Raw genomic sequence first — 24,946 nt, 5'->3', positions numbered from 1 at the left:
TTAGAAACCTGCTCACTAGTTTCCCAAAAAAATGGTCGGGATATTTATTACTGGCAAAATTGACTCAAGAATAAAATTTCGTAGTGGAAAATGAGTCATAAGAAGCATAAATTGTTCACCTTCTTGAACAAAGTAGTTATACTGTTAATCTTAAACTGAACAGGATGTAACTGAGGAAGTTTGTTCTTAGGCCGGTGAAAGTAGGTTTGCGGCAAACACTTGTAGATAAGTGAGTGGAGTGATTGGTAAAGAGAATGTCAATGAATGGAGAACTTTTAATTTTTTCAACTTCATGAGTAAAATTTATGTTGGGATGTTGGGAGTCAACATAACCTCCCCAAAATTGAATGTGAGCAAGGTTGTTCAATGAGAAAAGTGTCGTCCATGTACCTTCGGTAGAAAAAAAAAAAAAAATTGGCCTGAAATCACGGGGACAATTAACAAGCCAGGTTGGTTCATTGTGGCAAAGAAAAGCATTCGCATGTGAAGGACTCAGTGGTGACCACATCACCACTCCACCCATTTGAGCAAAAAGTTTATCATTATGTGTAAACAGGGATTGGTGGGGTAGCTTTCTCCAAGAAGCTGTACAATGATTTCCTGTTCAAGCCAAATGACATGAAAATAGAAATACTGGTGTTATGTGCGATGAGGCGAGTCGTTTCATGCAGGGGAACAGCTGTAAACAGGGTTTCTACATCAAAGCCAGCCAGATTGACTGGGTGATAAAATTTCAGAGAAGTGACCTCCTTGACAAACACTGCAGAAATTCTGAACTATATATTGATTTATAGGAAACGGATCAGGGGAACCAAAAATTTTGCTGTATTACACTTGAAAGTACCTATAAATGAAATGATGGGTGTTTAAGGTATGTTAGGCTTGTGAACTTCTTGGTAGACCATAGAGATCACCAGGAACAGAACTAGAAAGATACATACTAACAATTGTTACTATAGTGTGCGATCTACTGAGACAGTTATTCTAGAGCTTGCGGTTAGGATAGGGTAGGTAATGTTAGGTCAGGGTAATTTAGGATAGGTCAGATCAGTCTGGGATAGGATAGGATATAATATGATAGGTTAGGTTAGGTTAGGACAGGACAGGACAGGACAGGATAGGATTGGATAAGATAGGTTAGGTTGGGTTAAGTTCTGTCTTGTCCTAGGCTAATGTAACTTAGCCTAACCTAACCTAACCTAAGCTATCCTAACCTAACCTGTCCCATCCTAACTTAACATACTCTATCCTAAAGTTCCCCAGTAGACCCCACGCTATAATGTAAATGTTCCAATAGAAAGCACATTATATAAGCACCGACTAATAGTCGTACTGTCACCAATTCATTATTAATACTTCTTAGTAATCTATTTAGTCTTTCATGCACAGGGATGGTACAAGGAATATCAGAATTGATGATCTTAAATTCAGAGGAGTCACTCAGAATGTAATTAGGTTTTAATTCATAATCATCCTTATTCTAGATAACTACGCCCCTTCCTTGTCGGGACGATAATAATCATTTCATCATCATTTCTGAATGATTTCAAAACCTTACGAAATCCGTAGTCCTCCGTTTCTTTCCATGTGTACAGTACTGTTTAAAAGTAGTTTCAGCTAAAGCAGATTCATTACACCACACGTAAGTGCAGTCTTGCTTGAAGATGTTGTATTTCTTTAAACCTGAACATAATCTCTCAAAAGGTAAGAAGAACTTAACATAGTTAAGCGAATAAGAAGGAGAGCAAATTCCAGGCATAACGAAAAAAAACATCGAACTAAAATCAATCGTTCAGTCAGTACATATAAAATCATTTTTAATCTCTCCACAAGGCCTTTGACTGGGGAGGAGAAAGATGTGTATGGCGATCACATGCCGTATCCTCCCGTCACCTCAACACAGGCCCCCACCATGTAGCTGCTCCGCTCGCTCAGCAGAAACGCCACCACTTCAGCCACTTCTGTATTTGACGAGAAAAAATATGGTATGAACAATTTAAAACTGAGCAAGTTTGTTAAGTTCGTTATGTTTGTCCGTTGCCTAAATGTGAAAATAGGGACCTGGATGTAAATCGATGGTCGTGTACCGTATTATGGGGAAATGTATGGGTGCTTTCCTTCTCTGTCACACTTGTATGTGTTTGTGATTGTCCCTTGCCACTAAATACTGCCTGCGCATGTTGGATTGAGCCGTGACACTAGTCTTGTTCCTTCCACTGAAATTCACTTCCTGACCAACTAATTCTTCCTCTGTCCCCCTCTTTTCTACCGATTTGGTGGTTTGCCAGTAACATCTGGTTCTTTCCTTTTCCGTCACATAGGCTGTATCCTCGTTAGAGAGCTGGCCTGAAAACTTGACTGTGATACGATAATAATGGAGCTTTGTGACTGAACCCATGATTCATCAGTCTTGTAATTTGATTCTCTTTGCTTACTTATTTTTTTCCCCCCTCAGACCAACCTCCCAAAATGCCTCTCATCATACATCCAGCCCTCATCCCCTACCTCCCATCAGTTATACATAACTGCGGTTTCCAAATATGAACAATAGAAAGGTTCTACAGCAGAACTGCAATTTCAGGCATTCGATTGAACTTTAACTTTATGAGATAAACTGGTTTTTAGTCAAAGGCCAGTTTAGGAACGTACATATTTTTAACTTCTTTTACAAGTAATAATAAGGTAGACACGGTTCTTTCCTCTCCCCGCACATGCACACACACACATGGATGACCAAATTCATTGAGTGTCCCTAGCTGCATCACTCATTTATCGAGTCACTGTACGATTTTAAATGATGAACTCTGGTAAGCTGCAACCACAGAAATATATGGGTGTCAAATGGGGGGTAGTGTGTTGAAGGGTCGGAGTATTAAAGGTGCCTGGAGTGTATCTGAGGCGTGGGTGTTTTGCGTTTTGGGTGTGTCTGGAGTATATTTGGGAGGTTTGTCCAAAGACAAAATATGCATTACAGTGAGAGTGCCATACTGCACAATCATCAGCATAGGAAGAGTACAGTATTTAAGATTTCTGGATGGGGGCTGAAGACGGAATATCATGTTACATTATACTAAACAATGTATGAATAAGCATCCCATACTTTCCTGAGGTACCCCATTTTCTTGGGGAAAAAAAAAAAATGTTATCTTCCAGGGCAATTTGACAGACAGTTTTGTCACTTAACCCCTTAACCGCGGGGCGTCACTTTCGTGACGCTTGGGAGCAAGGGATCATACCGCGGGGCGTCGCTTTTGTGATTCTGTGTTATTTTGAATTCACCCGGGCTTTCAAGTGGGGGCTTGTATCATCTATCAGTACTGACAATGTCCAACACTAGTCAGCACTCCTAATCTCATCTGTACTCCCATCCATTGTTGACAATTTAGCCATTTCTCCCCGTTCTTGACTCCCCTCCCTACCCCCCCTCCATTACCCTATGCTCTCGCCTTCCCGGCCATGCTACGCTAAGTAAATCTTCCCTGGAATTTTTCACTGATTTCATCCATTGAAATAAGCCCTATGTCGTATTCTTATACCAAATAATATATACAAGAAAGAAATCAGGTAAGTGAGAGTGCCATACACCTGGAATTGGCTAATTATCACCTGACAACACCTCACGTGCACTCGTTCGCTAATTTTCGCTGTTTTTTTCCCCTTGAAATATGCTGTATAATCTATTTTCGTAATAAATATACATGTAAGGAGAGAAGGGAGAACCCTAAGTGATATTTACATTCACCTGGAACCACCTAATTTATAATGTATTGTCTAGATTTCCTGCCAATCATATCAGTGCTACACAAAGCTGTTTCAAGATTTAACATTGGTAGCTCTGATTATATATCTCCTAAGTAGGCCTCTAATCTATTTTCGTAATAAATATAAATGTAAGGAGGGAAGGAGAATATTTACATTCACCTGGAACTACCAAATTTATAATGTATTGTCTAGATTTCCTGCCAATCATATCAGTGCTAGACTTAGCTGTTTCAAGAAGTAATATTGGTAACTCTGAATAACCCCTAAAGCAAGCCTCTAGGCTGCCCCTGCGTTATCAGTGTAGTCTCATCTTCCGAAGTGAGAGGACGTATGTTTCAACTTGCTGACTTCAAGGCCTTTTTTCACCCCCATGCAAATGGTTCTGTGACCTTTACCCCCTACTAAACCTCGTGTGGAAAGAGGTAAAGGGCTGACAATTGATAAAAGAGTGACTACGATCTTTCTATTGAGTAAAACAGTGCAAGTGGAATTGTAAATAATGTGTAAATAATGTGTAAACAGCAAGTGAAAGTAATGAATGTAAATATACGTGAACAATGGAAAATAGTTTTATAAGTTATTTCAAGTGACAGTGCACAACACAGTGTAAATAAAACAGAAATGTAAATAACGTAAATAAAATAGAGAACGTAAATAGAAATGTAAATGAGTAGTATTATAAGAATACGAGTATATACTAGGAGTAATGAAAGTGAAAGTTTCACTCTAGCATGTCTGAATGCTATGAGTTATGAGAGTGAAGATGAAAGTGACATTCACTCTCAATGCCAGTATACAAGATGAGAAAGTGAATGCTACGTATTTTACTGAAAGAAATTGAATCCCTACAATGACAATAAACTAATACTACTGAAGGAAACTTATGGATAAAGACTGTAGATATATATAAGTGTTATATAGTAATAGAAATATAAAGTGTGAGGGGTTTTATGAATAATAAATGACAGACTACCATGAGCGAACTAGTGCCAGTGCGACGATCAGACGCGCTCGTAATTTCCATTGCTTTCACAATGGGTTTTTTTTTAGTATGGATCCCAAACTACTTGGAAATTGTAGAATAGTGTTTATAGTGTTTGTATCTGGCTGTGGTAATCATATTACGGGTTGTCGGGAAGTGTAAAGTGGAGACTTCGTTACCCAACTTCAGAGGTCTCCACAAGTCCTACGGTAACCGACGAAGGCTCAACAATCATTCCAGAAGAAAGCTGAAGGTATGTGCCATAAGCATATGTAATTTTATTATTCTAGGACTAATAACTGATTTTTGGCAAATATTTTTTGAGAGTCTGTCGGAGCCCAAATAACCCCGCGGCACACGCAAGTTATTGGTAAACAAGCCCGCGGTGTAGGGGTTAAAAAACTGGAAAAAAAAAAGGAAGTTACCTCTTAAACCAGGAGCACAGAGTCTTCATTAACCCCTTAACCGCGGGGTTGTCAGAAGTGTGCCGTGCACGTCCCGTGGGGATAATCGCGCTCTGACTGACTTTCTAAAATTATTTGCCAAAAATGAGTTATTAGTCCTAGAATATTATAATTACATAAGCATATGGCACATACCTTCAACTTTCTCCTGTGATTTTTGTTGAGCTTTCGTCGACTACTGTAAGACTTGTGGAGACTTCTGAAGTTGGGTAATGAAGTCTCCACTTTACACTTCCCGATACCCCGTAATATGGTTACCACTGCCTGATATTATAATTACAAACACTATTCTATGAATTCAAGTAGTTTGGAATCCATATAAAAAAAAACACTGTGAAAGCAGCGTAAATTACGAGCGGATACGAGCTTTCCACCCACTCTCGTTCCCCAATGGTATTCTGAGGCGGAGCTGTCATTAATTATTCATAAACACACTCACACTTTATATTCCTAGTACTTTATTACACTTATTTATATATACAGTATTTATCCATAAGTTTCTCACAGCACTAGTAGTTTATTTTCACTCCGGGCACTCATTTTCTCGTTCAGTAAACTGGCGTAGAGAGTGAAAGTTTTCACTTTCACTTTCATTACTCCAAGTATTTATACACGCTAGAGCAAAGCGTGATATTCACTTTCACTTTCATTACTCCAAGTATTTATACTTATATTCTTATATTACTAACTATTTACGTTTCTATTTACATTCTCTATTTTATTTACATTATTTACATTTCTATTTTATTTACATTTTGTTATACACTGTCACTTGCAGTAACTTATATATCTATTTTCCACTGTTCAGTTATATTTACATTCATTGCTTTCACTTGCTATTTACACATTATTTACATTTCCACTTGCATTGTTTTAGAGTCACCAGAAAGATCGTTGTCACTGTCCATCATTATCATTGATAAATTAGGCAGTTCATGGTCCACAGCAGAGTCACTTAGCCCTTTATCCCTTCCCACACAAGGTTTAGTAGGGGTAGATATCACAGGGCCCTGTGCAGGGGGGTAAGGACAGGCACGAATAGGAAGTGGTTTCACCTTGAAAGACGACAGTAAACTGAATGATGTGGCCTAGGGGCACGGAAGAGTTGACAATGTCAGCATGGTGACAGCTGCTATTTTATATGCTATATAATGATTGGCAGGAAATCTAGACAATACATAATAAATTACTTAGTTCCAGGTGAATGTAAATATCACTTAAGCTTCTCCCTTCCTTTTTTATATATATTTTTGTTACGAGAATAGGTCATACGGCATATTTCAAGGGTAAATAAACAGGGAAAATTAGCGAACGAGCACACGTGGGGTGTTTCCAGGTGATTATTATCCCATTCCAGACGTATGGCAGTATCAATTACCTCTTCTCTTTCTTTTATGTATTATTATGTATAAGAATAGGGCATAGGGCACATCTCAATGGATAAAATGAATGGAAAAATCTATCCAGGATTTGCATAGCAGCTGGGCAGGTGGGAGGAGAGGGTAATAGAGGGGAGGTAAGGAGGGGAGTCAAGGACAGGGGGAAAAATGGATATATTGTCAACAGTGGATGGGAGTGCAGATGACATTAGCAGAACTGAGTATAGCTGGACACTGGTAGTACTGATAGATGATACAAGCCACCACTTGAAAGCCCGGGCGAATTCAAAATAACACAGAATCACAAAAGTGATGCCCCGCAGTATGATCCCTTGCTCCCGAGCGTCACGAAAGTGACGCCCCATGGTTAACCCTTTACCCGCGGGTGTCATCCCAGAATGACATTGCAAAAACTGGACCAAACCGCGGGTGTCATTCTGGAATGTTTGTGAATATTTTGAATACCGCGTGTTTTTTCCGTGCGCCAATTGTTTCAAGGGAGAGTAGCTATTAAGTTCTTTCACTCCAGCCAACCCCCACCTCCCTCCTCCCACCCCCCAGGCCCCCACCTCCCACCCCCAGGGCCCCCACCTCCCACCCCCCGGGCCCCCCACCCCACCCCTGACCAAACACACACCAGTATCTGTCCAGCTGTGTGAGTGACAACACTGCTGATGTGGCAGTGAAGTGCGAGCAATTACAGTGCCTTTTACCTGCCTCAATGAACACAGAGTGGGTGTTTATCGTATGTGCAGTGTTCATATGTGTTAATGTGAGTACGTTTAAGTACTTGGGTAGTGTGATGAGTAAGGATGGAGGTTTGGAGAGTGAAGTGCTTGAAAGGGTACAGCAGGGAAGAAAGGTTGCTGGTTCTTTGAAAGCAGTGATAAGAAACAGGGAAGTGAGCATGGAAGTGAAAAAGTTACTACATGACAGTATTGTGATACCAACTCTAACGTACGGAAGTGAAGCTTGGACATTATTGGAAGGACACAAGTCAAGAGTGAGAGAAGTAGAAATGAGTTATTTAAGAGGAGCCTGTGGAGTCACGTGGAGAGACAGGCTGACGAATGAGGATATAAAGGAGCGTTGTGGTGTTGATGTGGATGTGATAGGAAGCGTCATGAGGAACACACTGAGGTGGTTTGGCCATGTGGAGAGGATGGAGGGTGAAAGACTGACGAAGAGAGTGTATGTGAGTGAGGTGGAGGGGAGAAGAGGGAGGGGGAGACCGAGGATGAGATGGAGGGATGGGGTGGAGAGGTATATGAGAGAGGGGTGTGTGAGTTGGGAGGAGGGCAGTGAAATGGCAGGGGACAGGGCGACTTGGAGGCGATTTGTTTGTGGCCACCCCAAACGGGATTGAGGCGTCTGGCAATAGATAGATAGATAGATAGTATTATTATCAGAATGAGGTTGGCATTTGGTAATGGTGTGTGAGCGAAAAATAGTGATTTTAGATTGCTCACTTCTAATGGCACTGCCCATCCAGTGATAGTCAACGAAATCATGAAACCTACATCATTGCAAAGCCGAAGGTTAGTACTTTCTAATGGTACCTTATTTTTCGCTCTAGATTTATTCTGTGCAGAGTTATAAAGGTTTAAAGTTTGTTTACATTTTGGCTGGAACCCCCATGGGGGGGGGGCAGTTGGGTCAAAACAGTGCCCGCGGTTAAGGGGTTAATATGCTGTGTGGCAATGTCATGTCGTAGGCTTTATGGATATCCAAGAGCATCCGTATCATGGATTCTTTATTGGCAAATGCCTCCAAAATGCAATGCTACAAATTCGTTAAATGATCTAGTGAACTTCCTTATTTACAGAAGCCACATTGTCGATCATCTAACAGTCTTCACTCTACAACAAAATGAGGCCTATCATCAACCATGCATTCCATGACTTTACATAGACAAGAAAACAGCACTATAAGACGAAATGAAATGGGCTTCGTAAGACAACCAGTCTGTTTGGGTATCAGTATGACGTGCACAAAATGCCATGAGTTTGGGAAAATTCAGGACACCCAAAGCTGCTTGAACAGTGCTAACAGCTTAATCAAATTGTCTTGATTGGGATGCTGGATTATGCCGTATGTGATGGTATCTGGTCCAGGACTGGTGTCTTTACGGGATTCTAGGGCAAGGAGGAGTTTATGGTTGTATGGGGAGTTTACATCTTCTGTGGCAAGGTCTCTTACTCGTAGCTCAGCCAGGCGTTTATGGTCTTGAAAACGCTGGTCATAACTGGCTAAGGTACTTATATGAGAAAAACTCCTGGCAAGGATGTTAGTAATGTCCTTAGGATTGTCATATATGTTGTTGGCCACCTGCAGAGTGGTCATGGGGTTATAAAGAAGTTTATTATTTAGTATGTTAATAATGGACTAGACTTTCGTCACTGGGGTTAAGCGATTTACCATGGACACAAAACAACACCAGCTGTGTGCAATATAGAATTAATTAAATTTTGGGCTTTACATATATGGGCTCTTCAGATATATATAAATTGGTGATCCTTGAGAAGGATCCCTTATGGATTTCTTAATATTTAATTCTGGAAGTGGAGGATCTAAAAATCGTCGACTGAATAAGAATGTCAGATGGGTAATGGATCAATTCCTGAGGAGTAGTCATAAGGATCCCACTAGAAATCTTGTATAACTGGGGAGGCCAGGGATAAGTCTATGGCCGAAAAAATTCCAGTACGATCATCTGCACAAGTCGCTTTACCTCCACTCAGAAGACAGTGGCTGGACTGTATTATTAGGTCAGCTCAGCTCCTTGTTCTCCATGACTATCCATCCATCTTTAAGCAACCTGACTGATAGAGATGGGCATTAAAGTGGCCCAACACTAGCTAATTTCGGGGAAGGTGGTCAAAATCATGCATCACTACAAATGTGGAGGACAGCAGAGAGAGCAAATAAACAGGCATGTGAAGAATTTATAACCACTTCTATTTGTGGGTGTGATTTGCCTGTATGTATGGCAATGTCTTGACCATCATGTCTTTGATACGACTGGTAATATTTGAACTGCAGAGATTAGGGTGATCTTTCAAATGCAACTCCTGTAAATAAATAATGTCTGGCCTCTGTATGGTATGGATAGCAAGATTTCTTTAGCATGTAATTTATTCATGAGAATCCCACGGTTCCACTCCAATACAGTGAATGCCAGTGTTTAAGATTTACGGGGTGGGCCATTGTGCTTTGTCTTTTATGTCGCCTGGCAACAGGTGAGAGATTACAGAAGGACGTATCTCAGTGCCTGCTGACGGAAACCTCCTTATTATCATCGATAACAAGGCTCCCAGACTCCCTTGAGAAAGAGCTAACAATTTCCTCCCTCCTTGGAGCAGGAGTAGGAGGTACATGAAGACGTGACTACTTGGTATGGGTGTTCAGATTAATCTTGTAAGTCTTGTCAGACTTCGATTAAGGTCGTACTGACTGAGAAGTTGCAGCAGCCTGAAAGTAAGACGCTGCAACAGGAATAACAGTAAGAGCTGGAACGTACAGGAATATCAGACCAAGAGGTAGAACGAGTGACAAGAGTACTGGGGACAGGGTCAGTTTGTGTCTCCACTGTGCAAAGAACAGGACGGCACACAACTGCCGATGCAGAGGAGACATTAGGTTTGGGAGTCGCATGCAACTCCCTCACCTTCCTAGCAGCATAATAGGATATGACCTCCATTGCCTTCACTGTGCAGACTTTCTTCTCCTCCTTATACTGTAGGTGGGACACTTCCTCGAGGAAGTGGAGTGACGACGCTTGCAGTGAAAGCAACTTACAGACTCGGAGTGCAGTGTTCAGCATCATGACCCTGAACTGCACACTTGCCATACACTGGCTGAGAAGCCCGACAAAACTTGTCTTTAAGTACATACAATTGAGATCTTGAACAACAAAGAGGGTTAGGGATATATGGCTTGACGTTAACAATTTAGCAACCAACTTTGACATGCACAGGGAGAGAAACTTAGCCAAAGGTCAAGATACTGGTGGCAGTCTTAGTCCTCTTACCTTTCGAGAATCTACTTATAAATCTAACATCAAGTACATGCTGCTGAGCAAAATCACGTATGATGTCATCCTCTTCCATAGATATGAGGTTCTTACAGGTGATAACACCCTTGCAGGAATTCATGGAACCAGGATCCTCGGTTCAACATCATAACAATGAAACTAATGCAGCTTGACAAGTCCTTTACCTGAGAGGAAGTAACAGCCTTAACCAGAAAGTCCACTAGCAAGTGTTATCAGTTGTTTCACCTACTCGCATAGTTGTCAGTTACTCTCTTAATAATTACAGGATTATGATCAGTCAGATAAGTCAAGGAAATGGAACCGACGGCATGTAGAAAGCATTATTTACAGAAATGTAAATGTATTTACAGAAACTAGTCTGGGGCCTGTCAGTATGTGGCACATTCAGGAGTCCGTATGGACAATCTTCCCCCCTGAAGGTGGGAGTGGCAGCAGAGATGTTCACCATAGTAGCCACCTCTCCCCCATAGGGGGAAGTAGGAAGAAAAAGAAAAAAAAAAGAGCAAGGGACAAAATACCCATAATAAGACAACTAAGACTGATCAGTGAAGGGGTCACTCCAGAGGAGTAAGGAAAGGCAATCTCAAGAAACAGATACAAACACCTAATGACTCTCTAGACAAGAAAGGGAGGAGAATAAGTACTAGCTAACTTAACAAGTCCATGGTGAACAAAATGCTAATGCCTGTGGGTCTGAACTGCAGCTAAAGGAGAGCAAAACACGCACGTCCGTACCCTCCACAACCACGCTTCAAAGTCCCTCTAAACAAAAGGTCATACAGCCGTGGCATTTATACCCCTGGAAATTCCCTCTCATTTTTCGTGTCGCAGCCTGATTGGCTACCTATACTCGTAGGAAAATTCCGCCGTCCTACTCAAATGCCTGGTTAGGACACGAGTGCTGTCCTTGTTGTACATCTACAAAGGCTGAAAATCCTCCACTATGGATAGTTATATTTTTCACACAAGTGTGTGCTGCTGCCAGCATTTCTATAATTTGTTTATTCAGATAATTCTCAATGTAAGTAGCTTCTTCCCACTTGGCCAAATGGTTGTGCTGATCTATGTGCAGCACTAGGGAGTTAATACTCTGTTACACTGGACATATGCTTTGTGTTCTGCAATCCTTGTACCCATTCCTCGTCCTGTTTTTCCTATGTACGTTTTTGAGCACCCACGGAAAGGTTTTCTGTAAACTACACTGCTGTCATTTCTACTTCCTTGCACTTTTGTTTTGACTATTTCTCCTATTTTACGTTCTAAGGATGCTGCGATCCGAAGGCCTGCTTTCTGTAAGTACTCACTGATGTCCAAAGGTTTGGCTGAGTTGGGGACAGATGCATGTCTTGTATTATCATCATTTGTTTGAGCACTGGCATTTTCTCTTTTCTTTTTAATTACATCAATAGCCTTCCTTTTTTAGCATAGCTTCTTAAAGGTTTCTATTATGTATTAAGAAGCTATGTTATCCAGTTGGCATGATACTATAACTAATAAAGAAGTGCAAAGGCTGGTCCCGTTTTACTAGTAAAAATGATAACTACATGTGTTCACCACACTTACTTCAAGCAAGGAAGATATACAGTTACAGTCCTTGTACAGCATTATACTTATGAAATAGTATGCGCAAAAATGCAAAGGAATGAGAGGGTTGAAGTCTCCTGTCCCACGACACGCATATTAATATCTCAGTGCGCTATGGCCGTATAATAAACTGGTGATACCAGCCAATATCATAGCCGCTTCTGTATTCTGTCTTAGGGGGATTGTTGTATTTATGTGGAAGAAGATACTTAGAAATATTTTATGCACAGTTCCTACGTTTGTGTCACTCAAGAATGGTTAGGTTCAACGTTTGTGTCATTCCAGAATGGTAAGGCTATTTCTCTTGGTTTGATGTCTTCCCTTTAACTATATAAATTAGTTAAAATTAAAGGTTTTGGTGTAGCACAACGCTTAACTGCTGTTTGGGGTGAAACTGATAAGTGTTACAGACAGTGTTGGCAAAAAAATCCACCTTTTTTTTTTTTAAGCCCAACCCACCTGTTTTATTTCTGGTTTTTCCACAACATACCCCCAATACCCAGGCAAAAGTGTTTTTTTTTTTTTTTTTTTTTTTCAAAGTTTACCTTAAATTTAAATAAAATAATGTTTCTGCTATACATAATTATGAATAGTCCAATAAAATCTTATTTTTTCACACAGTTATTTGAATGTGGGAAATGAACACAGTCATGTTTTGACCTGTTTGGCTGTCATCCTTGGCCTGCCTGCAACACACCAAAACATTCTTCAAACATGAGAGGCTTGAGCGCACTGCACAACTCATGAGCTGGCAAAGATCAGTCCACATTATACAATAGTAGGAGGAGTCATTTGCCTTGCTATTCTCCTTTTCTTTTTGGTAATTATATACTTGCATTTCTCAGTCTTCCAAATAGTTATTATTGAAAGTTCTGTTGCATAAGTGATTTCACACATTATCTTAACAGTAATAATAGCTTTTGGTAACCAAATATCTAAGCCTACAAAATACAACTATTTTAAACAGAAAGGAATGTTTATATTTCTATAGAATTATTGATATTTGGTAATGATATAAGACAACATATAGTATAAGTTAACTCCAGTAATTATTACTGCTATATAACAAATTTACCCCCCTCCTTAATCAAACGAAAAACCATATCTATGAAAAACAATTTTACTCTTAATTTATAACTTTCAAAATTAGAGACAGGCAGTGCTGGCTGTAAAGTTTGTATTCACCAGATGAAGACCAAGGAAACTTACCTTGAATTGAAGCTAGTTACTTTTAGGATTTTTTAACCCAATCTTAAGCACAGGTGTCATGTTTACACTCATTTTGGAGAAAAGTGTGATCAAGGTATTAGTAAGAATTAAGAAATTGAGTGCAAAATTTCTTGTTTACTTCAGAGATCAGAAATATGCCTCACACAGCTGGTTGTGGTTGAAAAAACAAAAAACAAAAAAAAAAACAGTAAAGTGGGTAAAATTTTTTTTTTTTTTTCAAGTGGGTTTTACTGAAAAATCCCGGGTGGGTAAAACCGGGTTAACCAATTTGGTGCCAACCCTTGTTACAGAAAAAATCTGCCACAGCATGATGAAATGAACGCCACCACCAAATTGTCAACAGTTCAGGTGGAGTTGAAAGTAAAACTTACTATACCCCAAGTCATGTTTCAGTGCAAATATCTGAGCTAGTGACAGTTTATCTCCCTAGCCTACTGTGTAGAAGACATGAAATGAGATACAGAGATCTACTACATCCTCTGGAAGTCAGTAATGAATACCTCTTACCATGCTATTTATTTCTATGCCATGACAATCTTCCCCTCTGTGTGGTGCTGGCACCACATAATGCATGACACACAGGGCGAGAAAAGACGAGCAATACACATTCTGTTCTTAGGGCATCCGCAGTTCTGGTACTTATGTGTGATGGTCCTATGATACAGTACTAGTTTGGTGCACCTTATTTGGTTGCAATACGTTTATTATTCACGTATTTCTTTATGAAAATCCGAAGAAAGACACGTCTGTTGCAGGCAAATATGTTTTAACTCAGCTACGGCAGCCAAACACACTGTTTTATGTTTGTACTGTCACCATCTTGTGACAGTACTGCTGATCCTCAAGAGTCGGTTCTGACGGCGCCTACGATTAGCTGATGGGAGACATGATGTCAACTGGTGCCAAAGCTGCTTTACAAGGCCAAAAGTTATGGACATGAAGTGTCGGGAAAAAATATCGGGTTTTGAGAAATTATGCTAGAGATCCAGCGTCTCAACATCACGGTAAGCAATGCACCAGAATTCAGATATGGCATTCTGTGCACCGCAAGTACGTGTTGTATGTATAACACCCAGGAAACCACTTAACACACTGGGTGATAACCATACAGCGAAATGGACGCGTGGTGGTCTAGTAGGTTAAGGCATTCCAGTGTGATGGGTCTCATAAAGAGTTCCATCTGAGGGATGGTTGGGGTACATTGCTTACATGACGACCCTTGCCTTACATGACGGGAATGATCATTCTGGGCCCGAACCTCTTATGATCCTGTGAAACACAGAAGGGTTGGATGACAAAAATATATTTTATAAGATCATGGCATTAGAGATTTTTACACCTGCAAGGGCAACACTACAGCAGATCTAATGCTTTTCCTTGCACGTATGTGCATGTGTGTGTGTGTGCCTCAGTCTGTGTGTTTGTCTGTGTAATGATACCACAGTAACTCTTCTTTGATTTTAAACAACTCTATGGAAGGGTTGAGGATCAGTCAAACGGTAGGCCAATTCATTTGTAGTCCAACAAGACAAAAATTAAGGTCACATGGCAAGGTTAACCTCAACAGATTTTGTTTTTAGAACAAACTTGGTGGAAGGGATGAGGGTAAGACCAGATTGAAGGAATACCTTTTTTTTAGAGGGATAATTCAAAGGTCAAAGTCTCACAGGACTGTCAAGGTTCTACCCGTGTGTGTCTGTGTGAGAAAAAAAAATAACAAAACAAATTTCATCTGATTTAGAGCATCCTTAGTACAACGGTTGAGGATCAGCCAGTTGGTTCATCTTGCTTTATAACAGTAAGATAAAGGTCCGTGTCTCATAGAAAGATGTACTTACGAGGTTTTTGTCCAGTTTACACCAAACTTTCTACAATGGTTCAGGGAAAGGCAAGGATGAGGAATTTGATTTTGAGAACAATCATCCAAAGGCAAAGGCCACAGAGAAACACCAAAGGTCAAGGTCACACGGCAAGGTCAGCCTAAACTGTTTAAATCCAATTTAGAGCAAATTTGGCGGAAAGGTTGAAGGTAAGACAAGGACGAAAATATTAGGTTTTAAGAACTTTCAGTCAAAGGTCAAGGCCAGAGGGCAAGGTAAAATGTTCCACCCAAGGACTCCGACAGTTTAGATTACAGTTTGGACCAAAGTTTGTGGATGAATTGAGATGTAAACCACGGATGAAGAGATTTGATTTTGAGAAAAGTAAAAATAAAAAGTCTGGGAAACAGATAAGAACAAATCAATTTTGATTCATCTAGGACTAAACTTCGTGAAAGGGTAGAGTTAGGCATGAATGATGTGATTCGATGTTGAGATCAATCAGTCGAAGGTTCACGTCATTAGACCAAGGCAAATATTTCTCCCGTACACCATTTGTAAGACACAGGTATTGCATCCTCTCTTGGTGCTCATTCATGTTAACGCTGTCACCACAGAATATGGAAGGTCTAACTGTGTTTTGTTAACCTTCCCTCTGGCCTGCCGCAGTCTTTTCAGTAACTCAGGAGTAAGCCTTACCAGGACACAGACCTTGCTATTTTACTTGTTACTCCATTTTGCTTATTTTATACTAAGTTTCATAACATGATTGTCTGCATAAGGACTTACCGCATAAGATATCATTTTTTGTTGTTGTTGTTTTGCACAACCCCAGTCTGCCTGACCAAGCAGAACCGTCAATCACAGGCAAGCAACTGTCCCATTGGGTTCGTCCCACGGATTCTCTATCCCATTTATGCTGTGTCTGCGCCTTAGTGTGTTATATGCTGTGCAGTACTCCATTATGTGTGCTATATTGGGTGGGTCAGTTCTAGATGCGGATCGTTTTAGTCTTTAGTTCCACCCAACCTGAATCAAAGCTGGTAACTTTGAGTATTAGGCGAAGTTCTGATCTAAATCTAGCTAGTTGTACTAGATCAGTTCTATTTTAGGATGCCTCTATTTGTGGTGAATTTTGAGAGGACGGATTTTTAATACAGTGCTGTTATTGAGGTGTATTGTCCTGCACGGGAAAGGAGTATGTAGGTGTTCCTTCATTGCTAGTGTTGGGATGTTTGAAGGTGGGATATTGTTGAGGAGGGTCTGGTAATGTTTGTGCGTGATAGTTTTATATGCCTAGTTGTTTTGTGTGGTCCTGTTATATAATGACAGAGGTACTGTGTGTTAGCGTAGGCTGCTGTGTAGAACTGTATGCTTCTCATATGAAGATATTCTCTAACAGCGAGGACTTCCATTTCAAAGAGTAAGTGAGCTGTGGGAGTGATTTTAGTGCAGCCATTAATGATGTGCGAGACTTTCTTATATTTGGCCTGCAAGGTGCTGTAGTGTGTGATTAACAGGATGGGGTCCCATGCCGGGGAGGCATAGGACATCACTGTCTAGTAAACAGATTGTTGAGCAATGAGAGATGTCATACTGAGTGTAATATATGTACAACTTATAACACAGCATAGAAAATGAAAATAGTCATTGTTAATTATTCTCATAATAGTACTGTAGTTTCTTTTTTACAGATGCTGTGTTTTGACAGTGCTATGCATGGTAATCACTGTTTTTATTAGTATACAATGCAAAAAAATAAAAATAAATTGCAGAGGAAATTTCGGTCACACACACGAAACAATTATTGGATTCCTCACAACTGACTTGGTGCCATCAGACCCCTTCATCTTGGTAGAGAGAAAAAAAATAGAAGTACCAGATTTCTTGTATATCCTAGTTTACCTTAAATCTAATAAAACTGTTGGAGTCACGTGAATTCTTTACAATACTTTCCTACCTTTTAATAGTCTGATTTAATACTCATAACAAGAGTAGAAGAAAAAAATAGTTGCATAGGAACTTCAAGTCATTCGTCATCATTCTCTTCATATCATTTACTTATGATTAGATATAATATTTGATAATGCACTTCTATTCCCAAACTATCTGTGTCTATTTCTATAATGTGAAATTATTTAGTATGTGTAACAGCAGAACTATGGAGAAAAGAATCAGTGCTTAAAGCCTGGTGAAACCTGAGGCAAAAATGACACCTCGCCCTGCCAACCACTCTTCCTCATGGTGTCAGATGTCTACACCCGGCTAATGAAGCATTATCACCTCACAAATCCAGCCACCATTCATCTCACCACATCCCCCTACCAACCAACTCACTGCCTCCACTAACCTTCAGGGCGACCACTTCTACCCAAAGTTATAAGGGGCATGACTTTCTTAATATTCTCCTCGCCTACGGCTGCTGTCATTGGTGTGTCAATCAATCCAGGCAGCACACAGTTTACACGTATGGCTTTGCTGCAATGGTAAGAAGTTTCAGCAACTTGCACTTCAGTGTGGATGAATCATATTACAAAATATCGTTCTTTATATATGGGGAAAATAATTACCAGCATTAAAGCAAATACAGTACGATACATGGAAGCCAAGATCAGGCCATTGTCTGGGAACATAAATGGTTTAGTTACCTCGCCAGTTCCGCAGCACACGTTTTGGTGAGTGAAATAACTCCTCCTTTGCTGGCAGTATAGCCACTCATTTCGGCAAAGCCAGTTTTCCCCAAAATGCTTGCAATATTCACTACCGCACCCTTGGAATCTCTCCCATTTTCCAGCAGTGACCTTGCAAAAGCCTGGGTTACCAAGAAAACTCCCTGCAGAGTACAAGAAGATAATAATATCAGATTCCTTGTTGCCTGAGTATCAATACTAATTTCATTATAGCTTGACCTTAGTTTGCTACTTTGTGTCATGTACTATTATTCAGTGAAATGATCGTCAAAACTTGGAACTGACCGTCAGGTTGACAGCAATAATTTTCTGCCAGGAGTCATCATCTAAGATGGAAGCGAAGGTGGACACGCCGGCACAGTTGACGAGCAGTGAGGGCGGGGCGCCACATTGGTCCTGGGCTGACTTCATGGTGTCCTCCACACTCCTTCTGTCACTCACGTCCATGGCCACAGCCACGTGCTGCTGCCCACCTGCCAGAGACAGGGAAATAATACATATGTTCTTTATTAGGATATATTACAAATTTTTTTGTAAATAATAGCACCAAAAATCCGCCAACCAGAAAATTCTCATGTGCAAATAGCAGTAAAAAGAAATGTTTTGCGCAGCGTCAAGCCAGAAAATATGTTTGTGTTGTCAGGTACTTAATGATATTTAAATCCAATTAGGAAGTTAAATGGATGTCACCCGAACAGACCTAAATGCAAAATAAGAAAGTTTTACCTCAGGACTGCGGGAATGGGGCACAATAAGAAATTCATTATATTGCATACTGTCAAATACATCAGAGAGAACGGCACTCTTCACCTTCAGGGAGTAAGTAACTGTGCCACCCTGTCTTTCAAGTGGAAGTGTGGACACGCCAACACCAAAGAAAGCAGAAATGAGCGTGTTCCACCACTTCTGAGATGCTGTTTTCATATTTTGAAAGAGCTACAGATTAAGCAGCCTAAGCCACAGCCCTAGGGGAATTATGAGAGAGAGAGAGAGAGAGAGAGAGAGAGAGAGAGAGAGAGAGAGAGAGAGAGAATTATCCACTTGTTCTGAGCACTCCTGAGATAGGAACAGCGTTCGTGGGGTTTACATACTCACTGAAAAAAAAAAAAATCGTCGAGACAGCAAAGTAAACACTGTCAGCCTGTTCATTGCCCCAAGCAACGCGTGCAATATATAATCTGTAGAAGGAGAATGAAACAAAAGCATTTCAAATTACCACTGTGTTTGTCCATTAGTACTTGGTCGTCCCATCCATAGCCTTCAGTACAACTATTCAGCGGTTTGGCCTGCTACCAGAGATCATACTGGTGTATCTGTCTATCTAGCCTATCTATCTATATATCTATCGTGTGTGTGTGTGTGTGTGTGTGTGTGTGTGTGTGTGCAAAATATGCGGTGATGGATTTTTACTCATCTAACGGCCGTTTGTGATCTTCAAAAATTTTTCTTTCATTTTCATATTTACTGAATCACTCACGGACGAAGGTAATTACATCGTTCTTCTTCCATTTGTCGCCTAGTATATCCAAACTACGATAAGGACGGGAGGAGATAAAAGCTGAGAAAAATAAACCGTCCACCATATTTTATATATATATATATATATATATATATATATATATATATATATATATATATATATATATATATATATATATATATATATATATTTTCCTAGCTACACTGCATGTAAAAATTAGTACTAATGTTTGGTGCATCTGTCAACACTCTTGTTCCATGAACCAATGATCTAATTCCCAAGAAGGGACGATTAATGCAGGGTGGTCGCAGGGGAAGGTTGCACATTCCAGGGTAATACAGCAACTTTTTCTTATATATATATATATATATATATATATATATATATATATATTATTGTTTATTGCTTCCCCAATGCTTCTTCAGAACTCAGCGTATTGGACTCCATATCCACACAGTTGACATACCTTAATCTCACTCCTACCACTGAAATTATCGTTTGGGGTGATTTTAACGTTCATAATATAGAATGGTTTTTGCATTCTGCCAGGACTGACGATAATGGTCTAGAATGCGAGCTGTTTGCAGAATCGTTTACTTTCATACAATTGGTACAACAACCAGCGAGAATACCAGATAATCCTGCCCATGGCGTCTGTCTCTTGGACCTATTCCCGACATATAGCCCCGATAAGTACAGGACAGAAGTACTGTCACTGGTTAGATCCTTCAATCTTAGTCTCATCGAAGCCTCACTAGGCAGTTGGCCCAAACCTTCCCGTTCTGAACCAGTCAGCGTGACCAGAGGGCACTTTGATAGGGAAGACTGAGGTGGATTTAGAAATGATCTTCCTGATATTCCATAGCAGTCTTTCTTTTCCACTGACATCAATTCTACCCAGTCCCTATTAATGACTAAATCATGCTGGTATGGAATTGTTCGTGGATCGCATTCCCCAAAATGGTTTGACAGCAATTGTGCCAGAACAACAGTCATAAAGTCCTTAGCATAAATCTTTTACTTAATATAAAATAAGTCTGAATCCCTCAATTTAAAATTGCTAGAAACCATGAAAGAGAAATAATAAATCTCGCTAAATCAAACTTTCTTTACAACCAAGCATCAGAACTATTAAATAATCATAATGACAACAGAATATTCTGGTCAACTCTTAGTTCTTTCAATAATAAGTTTAACAAGTCATCACCCATTCCCCCACTAAAATCATCAGATTAAACCATAACTGACCCACGTTGAAAAGAGAACATGCTCGCTACTACGTTTATCAGAAATACTACCTTAGAGTAAGTCAGTCACAACGTCCCTGTACTTGAACTGACTCTTCTGATAGTGCTCCACTTAAGATACTGACTAGATACTGTACGTAAAATCCATCTCAAACAATTTACTATTTAACAAAGCTCCAGGTCCAGATGGAACTCTTCCAATCATTTTGAAAAAGTATTCCCCTGAACTTGCTCCTGTTTTAGCTAAATTATTCAGACTATGCATAAGTACTTTTTCATTCTCTACTACGTGGAAAAAAGCCAATACCCAGCCATTTCCGAAGAAAGGATGCTCCTCTGACTCCTCTGATTACAAGTCAATAGCTATCACATCTTCTCTTGGTAATGTATTTGAGATTGTATTAAGCGTATAGTTAAACATCTTGAATCTAACAATTCAATTAGCGGCAGACAGTGCGTGTTTTTTTTTTTTTTTTTTTTTTTTTTTTTTTTTTTTCTACGAATGATCCACTGTTCATCTTCTCAATATGCTGACTCATACCATCCATCAGTCTATTGACCAACATGGAGAAAACCACGCAGAAGCCCTTGATATTCTTAAAGCTTTGACAGAATGTGGCACCAATCCCTACTGTCCAAACTCCCCTGCTAAGGCCTATCATCTTTTGTTCCACTGAATTCCCCATATCTCAGCGACAGAAAGGTAATAGTAAAATTAGATGATGTATATTCCAATTTCTATTCGATTAATGCTGGCGTGTCACAAGGATCAGTCCTGGTTCCAACCCTGTTCCTAATTCATGTTAATGATCTCTTATCTATCACCATAATCCCAGTCACTCATATGCAAATGACTCAACACTTCACAGTTCCTTCACACTTTAACACCCATTCACAGTGTTTAATATCTCTAACTCGCAACTCAGTACAACAATCTCCATAAATCAACACTTATCTAAGATCACTGAGTAGGGACAAAACAATACGATCTCATTTAATGCTAGGAAAACTAAAAATATAGTTTACTAAGAAACACAGTCACCTAATAAAATCTGCTTCAAAGAAACTTGAATTATTGTACAGAACCCATTCATCACTGATAAGCGGTCAGCCATAATTTACACAAGTCATATGCACTCTCAGTTGGAATAATGCTCATCCTTGTGGTGTGGACGAGGAGAGGTTGCCCTAAAACAACTGGACAAAATTCAGAACAAAACTATAGGAATTACTAATAACCCTGCAATTACAATTGAGCTACCTTCCCTGCAAGTAAGAAGGAATGCTGCCTCACTTGCATTGTCTTACAGATACTTTTAAGGCAAATGTCCAGACGAAGTTGCATCAGTTGTGCCACATCTCCACGCATTCCCCTGTGCTACACGGGCATCTGGTAGCACTCATGACTGGACTGTGACACTGTGCCATATTGCAGAACTTCTGCCGATCAGAATTCTATTTTTTCCCCAAACTGCATCTCTTTGGAACTCGCTTCCCCAGAATAGTTTCCTCCCAAACTTCAACCTACAGCAGTTCAAATCCAACTGTTACATATTTTTAATTAAGGTCACCTATAACTTGGTGCATGAACTATTTTTTTTTTATTTCTATTTCCTTCTTTAGTTCATCTTCAGTTAAAAAAGAAAAAATCTTCCAGGTTTCATCTCCGTCCCCCACCCCATTTGTCATACTAGGATCTTCCTGGGCTCCAGATGGAAGAAAAGATTGGTATGTTAACCTCGTCTGTCAATGTCTCAAAAACTGTGCAAATGCAAGAGAAGTTGTTAGCTGACAAACTATCGTTAAACAAGAACACCACCAATGCTCACTTTGCGTATGTTGGGAAAAAAAGGAAAATGCTATCTGGTGCCATGCACAATAATTCCATAGTTGTACTAGAAGCCATGGGTGGGAATACTAGGTATAAATATACAGTATAAATCATAATGCAATGCAGTTTGTTTTATTCTCCATATGTGAATACTGCATGTATTGTCTGGTGCAATGAACAGGCCGGTGATGTTTAGTGATTTTTTTTTTTTAGACGATTATATTATTACTATTGTAAATGTAGAGATGTGCCACAATTCAAAGATTTCAATTTCAGGTGCTTTGTAAAATCTGTGAAACAGTTGTTGATTTGTGACAAATGACTGGCTGTCTAATGAACCCATAGACTTAAATACTACTGCACCTAACACTGTAGGCCTACTGTTGGTTATAAGACTGTAAATATTTTGTGAATTATTTCATACGATTATGAATGATTAATTGATAGTGTTATATTCCTCATTCTGTGATGCTGGAATGCATTAATTTTAAGAACTTGGTGATTGGCAACCCGCATCATGAAATAATATGAAGCAGTTCTAAACATGGGATGTGGGGCTAACACTATACAATATAGTATGTAACAGCGTTATTTTATTTATCAAACTTATGCCAATAAAAACAATAACATAACTACATGTAAGAATGTGATTATTTAATGAACTTTCTTTTAAATTAGTAATTTGCATCTCTAGCCACAAGTTAGGGAAAGAGATATTGCTGGAGAAACGAAACTCTTTTTGCTCTAATTTGGCCTAAAATTGTCGCTGTCCCTCTTGAATGCAGATCTGTAACAATACTGTAGATTAACAGTAGAAACTGTTGCTCGCCACGTGGAATTGCTGTGGAAAGGAGATGGAGACGCAGGACTGTCTTTTTCTGCCACTGAGCTACAAAAAATAACTTGCAAAAGGTCGAAAATCTGGACCAAGCTAAGGTGAAGCAACTATGGAGGATATTTAAAGATCGCTCATAAAAGTAACAGACTACTTTACTGGTGCTGAATAACTGCCATCTTATGCAGGCAGTAAGGTAAGGAAACCAATATTTATTATCATGTTATTGTCAGAGAGCCCTTAAAGAACGTGAAGTGGTGTTGTAAGGACCTTATATTTATTAAAGTTTGTTAGGTTAGCATAATTCAGACAGGATTTGATGGAGAGAGAGAGAGAGAGAGAGAGAGAGAGAGAGAGAGAGAGAGAGAGAGAGAGAGAGAGTCACAGGCAGGGAGGAGCAGGGAAGTAGAAAGACATAAGGAGGGTGCACTGACGTCCAAACAACGTGGCCTGATGCCTGAGAATCTCAAACATGATACCTTCATCTACGTGTTATAAACCAATTTCCAAACTCTTTATGAGGTAAATTTACGTATTGTTCAAGAGGGGACGGAGTAGAGAATATAAATTTACACCTTATCCAACTTTCAACAAAATAAGGGGAGTGTAAACTTACATCTTGACCAACCTTAGACAAAATAAGGGGAACGTAAATTTTCATCCTCACCAACAGGCGACAGACAGGGGAGACCGTAAATTTACATCTAGACAAACAGGTGACAAATTGGGGAGGATATAAGTTTATGTGTCAACCAGAAATGGGCTAAACAACATTAAACCAATCGCCTAATGAGACACCCTGTAAAGGACGACCTCAACTATATGTTCTCCAGGCATACTTCACCCTACTCAGGAATGACAGTTCTTCCCCCAGCACATCGCAGTCACATGCAGCTCCCTGTTCAGGCATTTTCCTGTGTACTCATCTGTAATCAATAACGATTGCATTCTTCTAAAGCACCAGAATCCCTTGCACCTCCCCTTACCAAAAATACCACATTGTTGTATACCTGCAGGTTCTGGACTGAGAACTCCTCCAGGGAAGACCTCCTCACCATATTACATTTAACCCATTACTGGTTGGAAACTCAGTACAATTTCACCCCCCTTGTTTCGTCAAATCATAAATTTTTTTCGGCAATGTCACTTCCATAAACCCAAAAACTAATGATAATAAACAAAGCAAACACGAAATTCGAGCAAAAGTGTTCGTATTGTTTTTAAATCCATGCCACTAAGAGAATGACCGGACACATGTTGCCATTTTGATGGAGAGAGAGAGAGAGAGAGAGAGAGAGAGAGAGAGAGAGAGAGAACATTTTCTCCTTGGTAGGCTATTACACTGAACACAATGGTGCATCACACAAACATAAAGTTACCTCTGGCTACTCTGTGATGCATTGGATATGAGAGTGACTCACCAGGCAAGAGAGTGAGGGTGTGTTTGGCCGCCTGAAGGTTGATATCAGTGACCACCAATCGGGCGCCCTCCCTGGCCAGCACCTGACAGCATGCACGCCCAATGCCGCTCCCGCCGCCTGAAGTGACAGGCAGTAATAAGTTCAAGTAAACTTTAGTCTTTAAATAT

At 39.9% G+C, this 24,946-nt stretch overlaps 1 protein-coding gene across 1 annotated transcript in view; it reads right to left on the bottom strand.

The window, feature by feature from the left end:
* Positions 1-1,869: 1,869 nt before the first annotated feature.
* Positions 1,870-24,946, bottom strand: part of LOC145394535 ((3R)-3-hydroxyacyl-CoA dehydrogenase-like) — a 45,213-nt gene continuing 22,136 nt past the window's right edge. Inside the window, exons 2-6 of the mRNA XM_080268371.1 lie at positions 24,780-24,896; positions 18,251-18,438; positions 17,924-18,108; positions 17,626-17,753; positions 1,870-1,961 (exon numbers count right to left, since the gene is read on the bottom strand). Coding sequence (XP_080124497.1) covers positions 1,870-1,961; positions 17,626-17,753; positions 17,924-18,108; positions 18,251-18,438; positions 24,780-24,896 — 710 coding nt within the window. The remainder of the gene's footprint in view (positions 1,962-17,625; positions 17,754-17,923; positions 18,109-18,250; positions 18,439-24,779; positions 24,897-24,946) is intronic.

This window comes from Coenobita brevimanus, chromosome 27 (genome assembly GCF_032717465.1).
Source record: "Coenobita brevimanus isolate Jiangsu-jjx chromosome 27, ASM3271746v2, whole genome shotgun sequence".
Lineage (NCBI taxonomy): Eukaryota > Metazoa > Arthropoda > Malacostraca > Decapoda > Coenobitidae > Coenobita > Coenobita brevimanus.
This window is presented reverse-complemented; position numbering and strand designations above follow the sequence as displayed.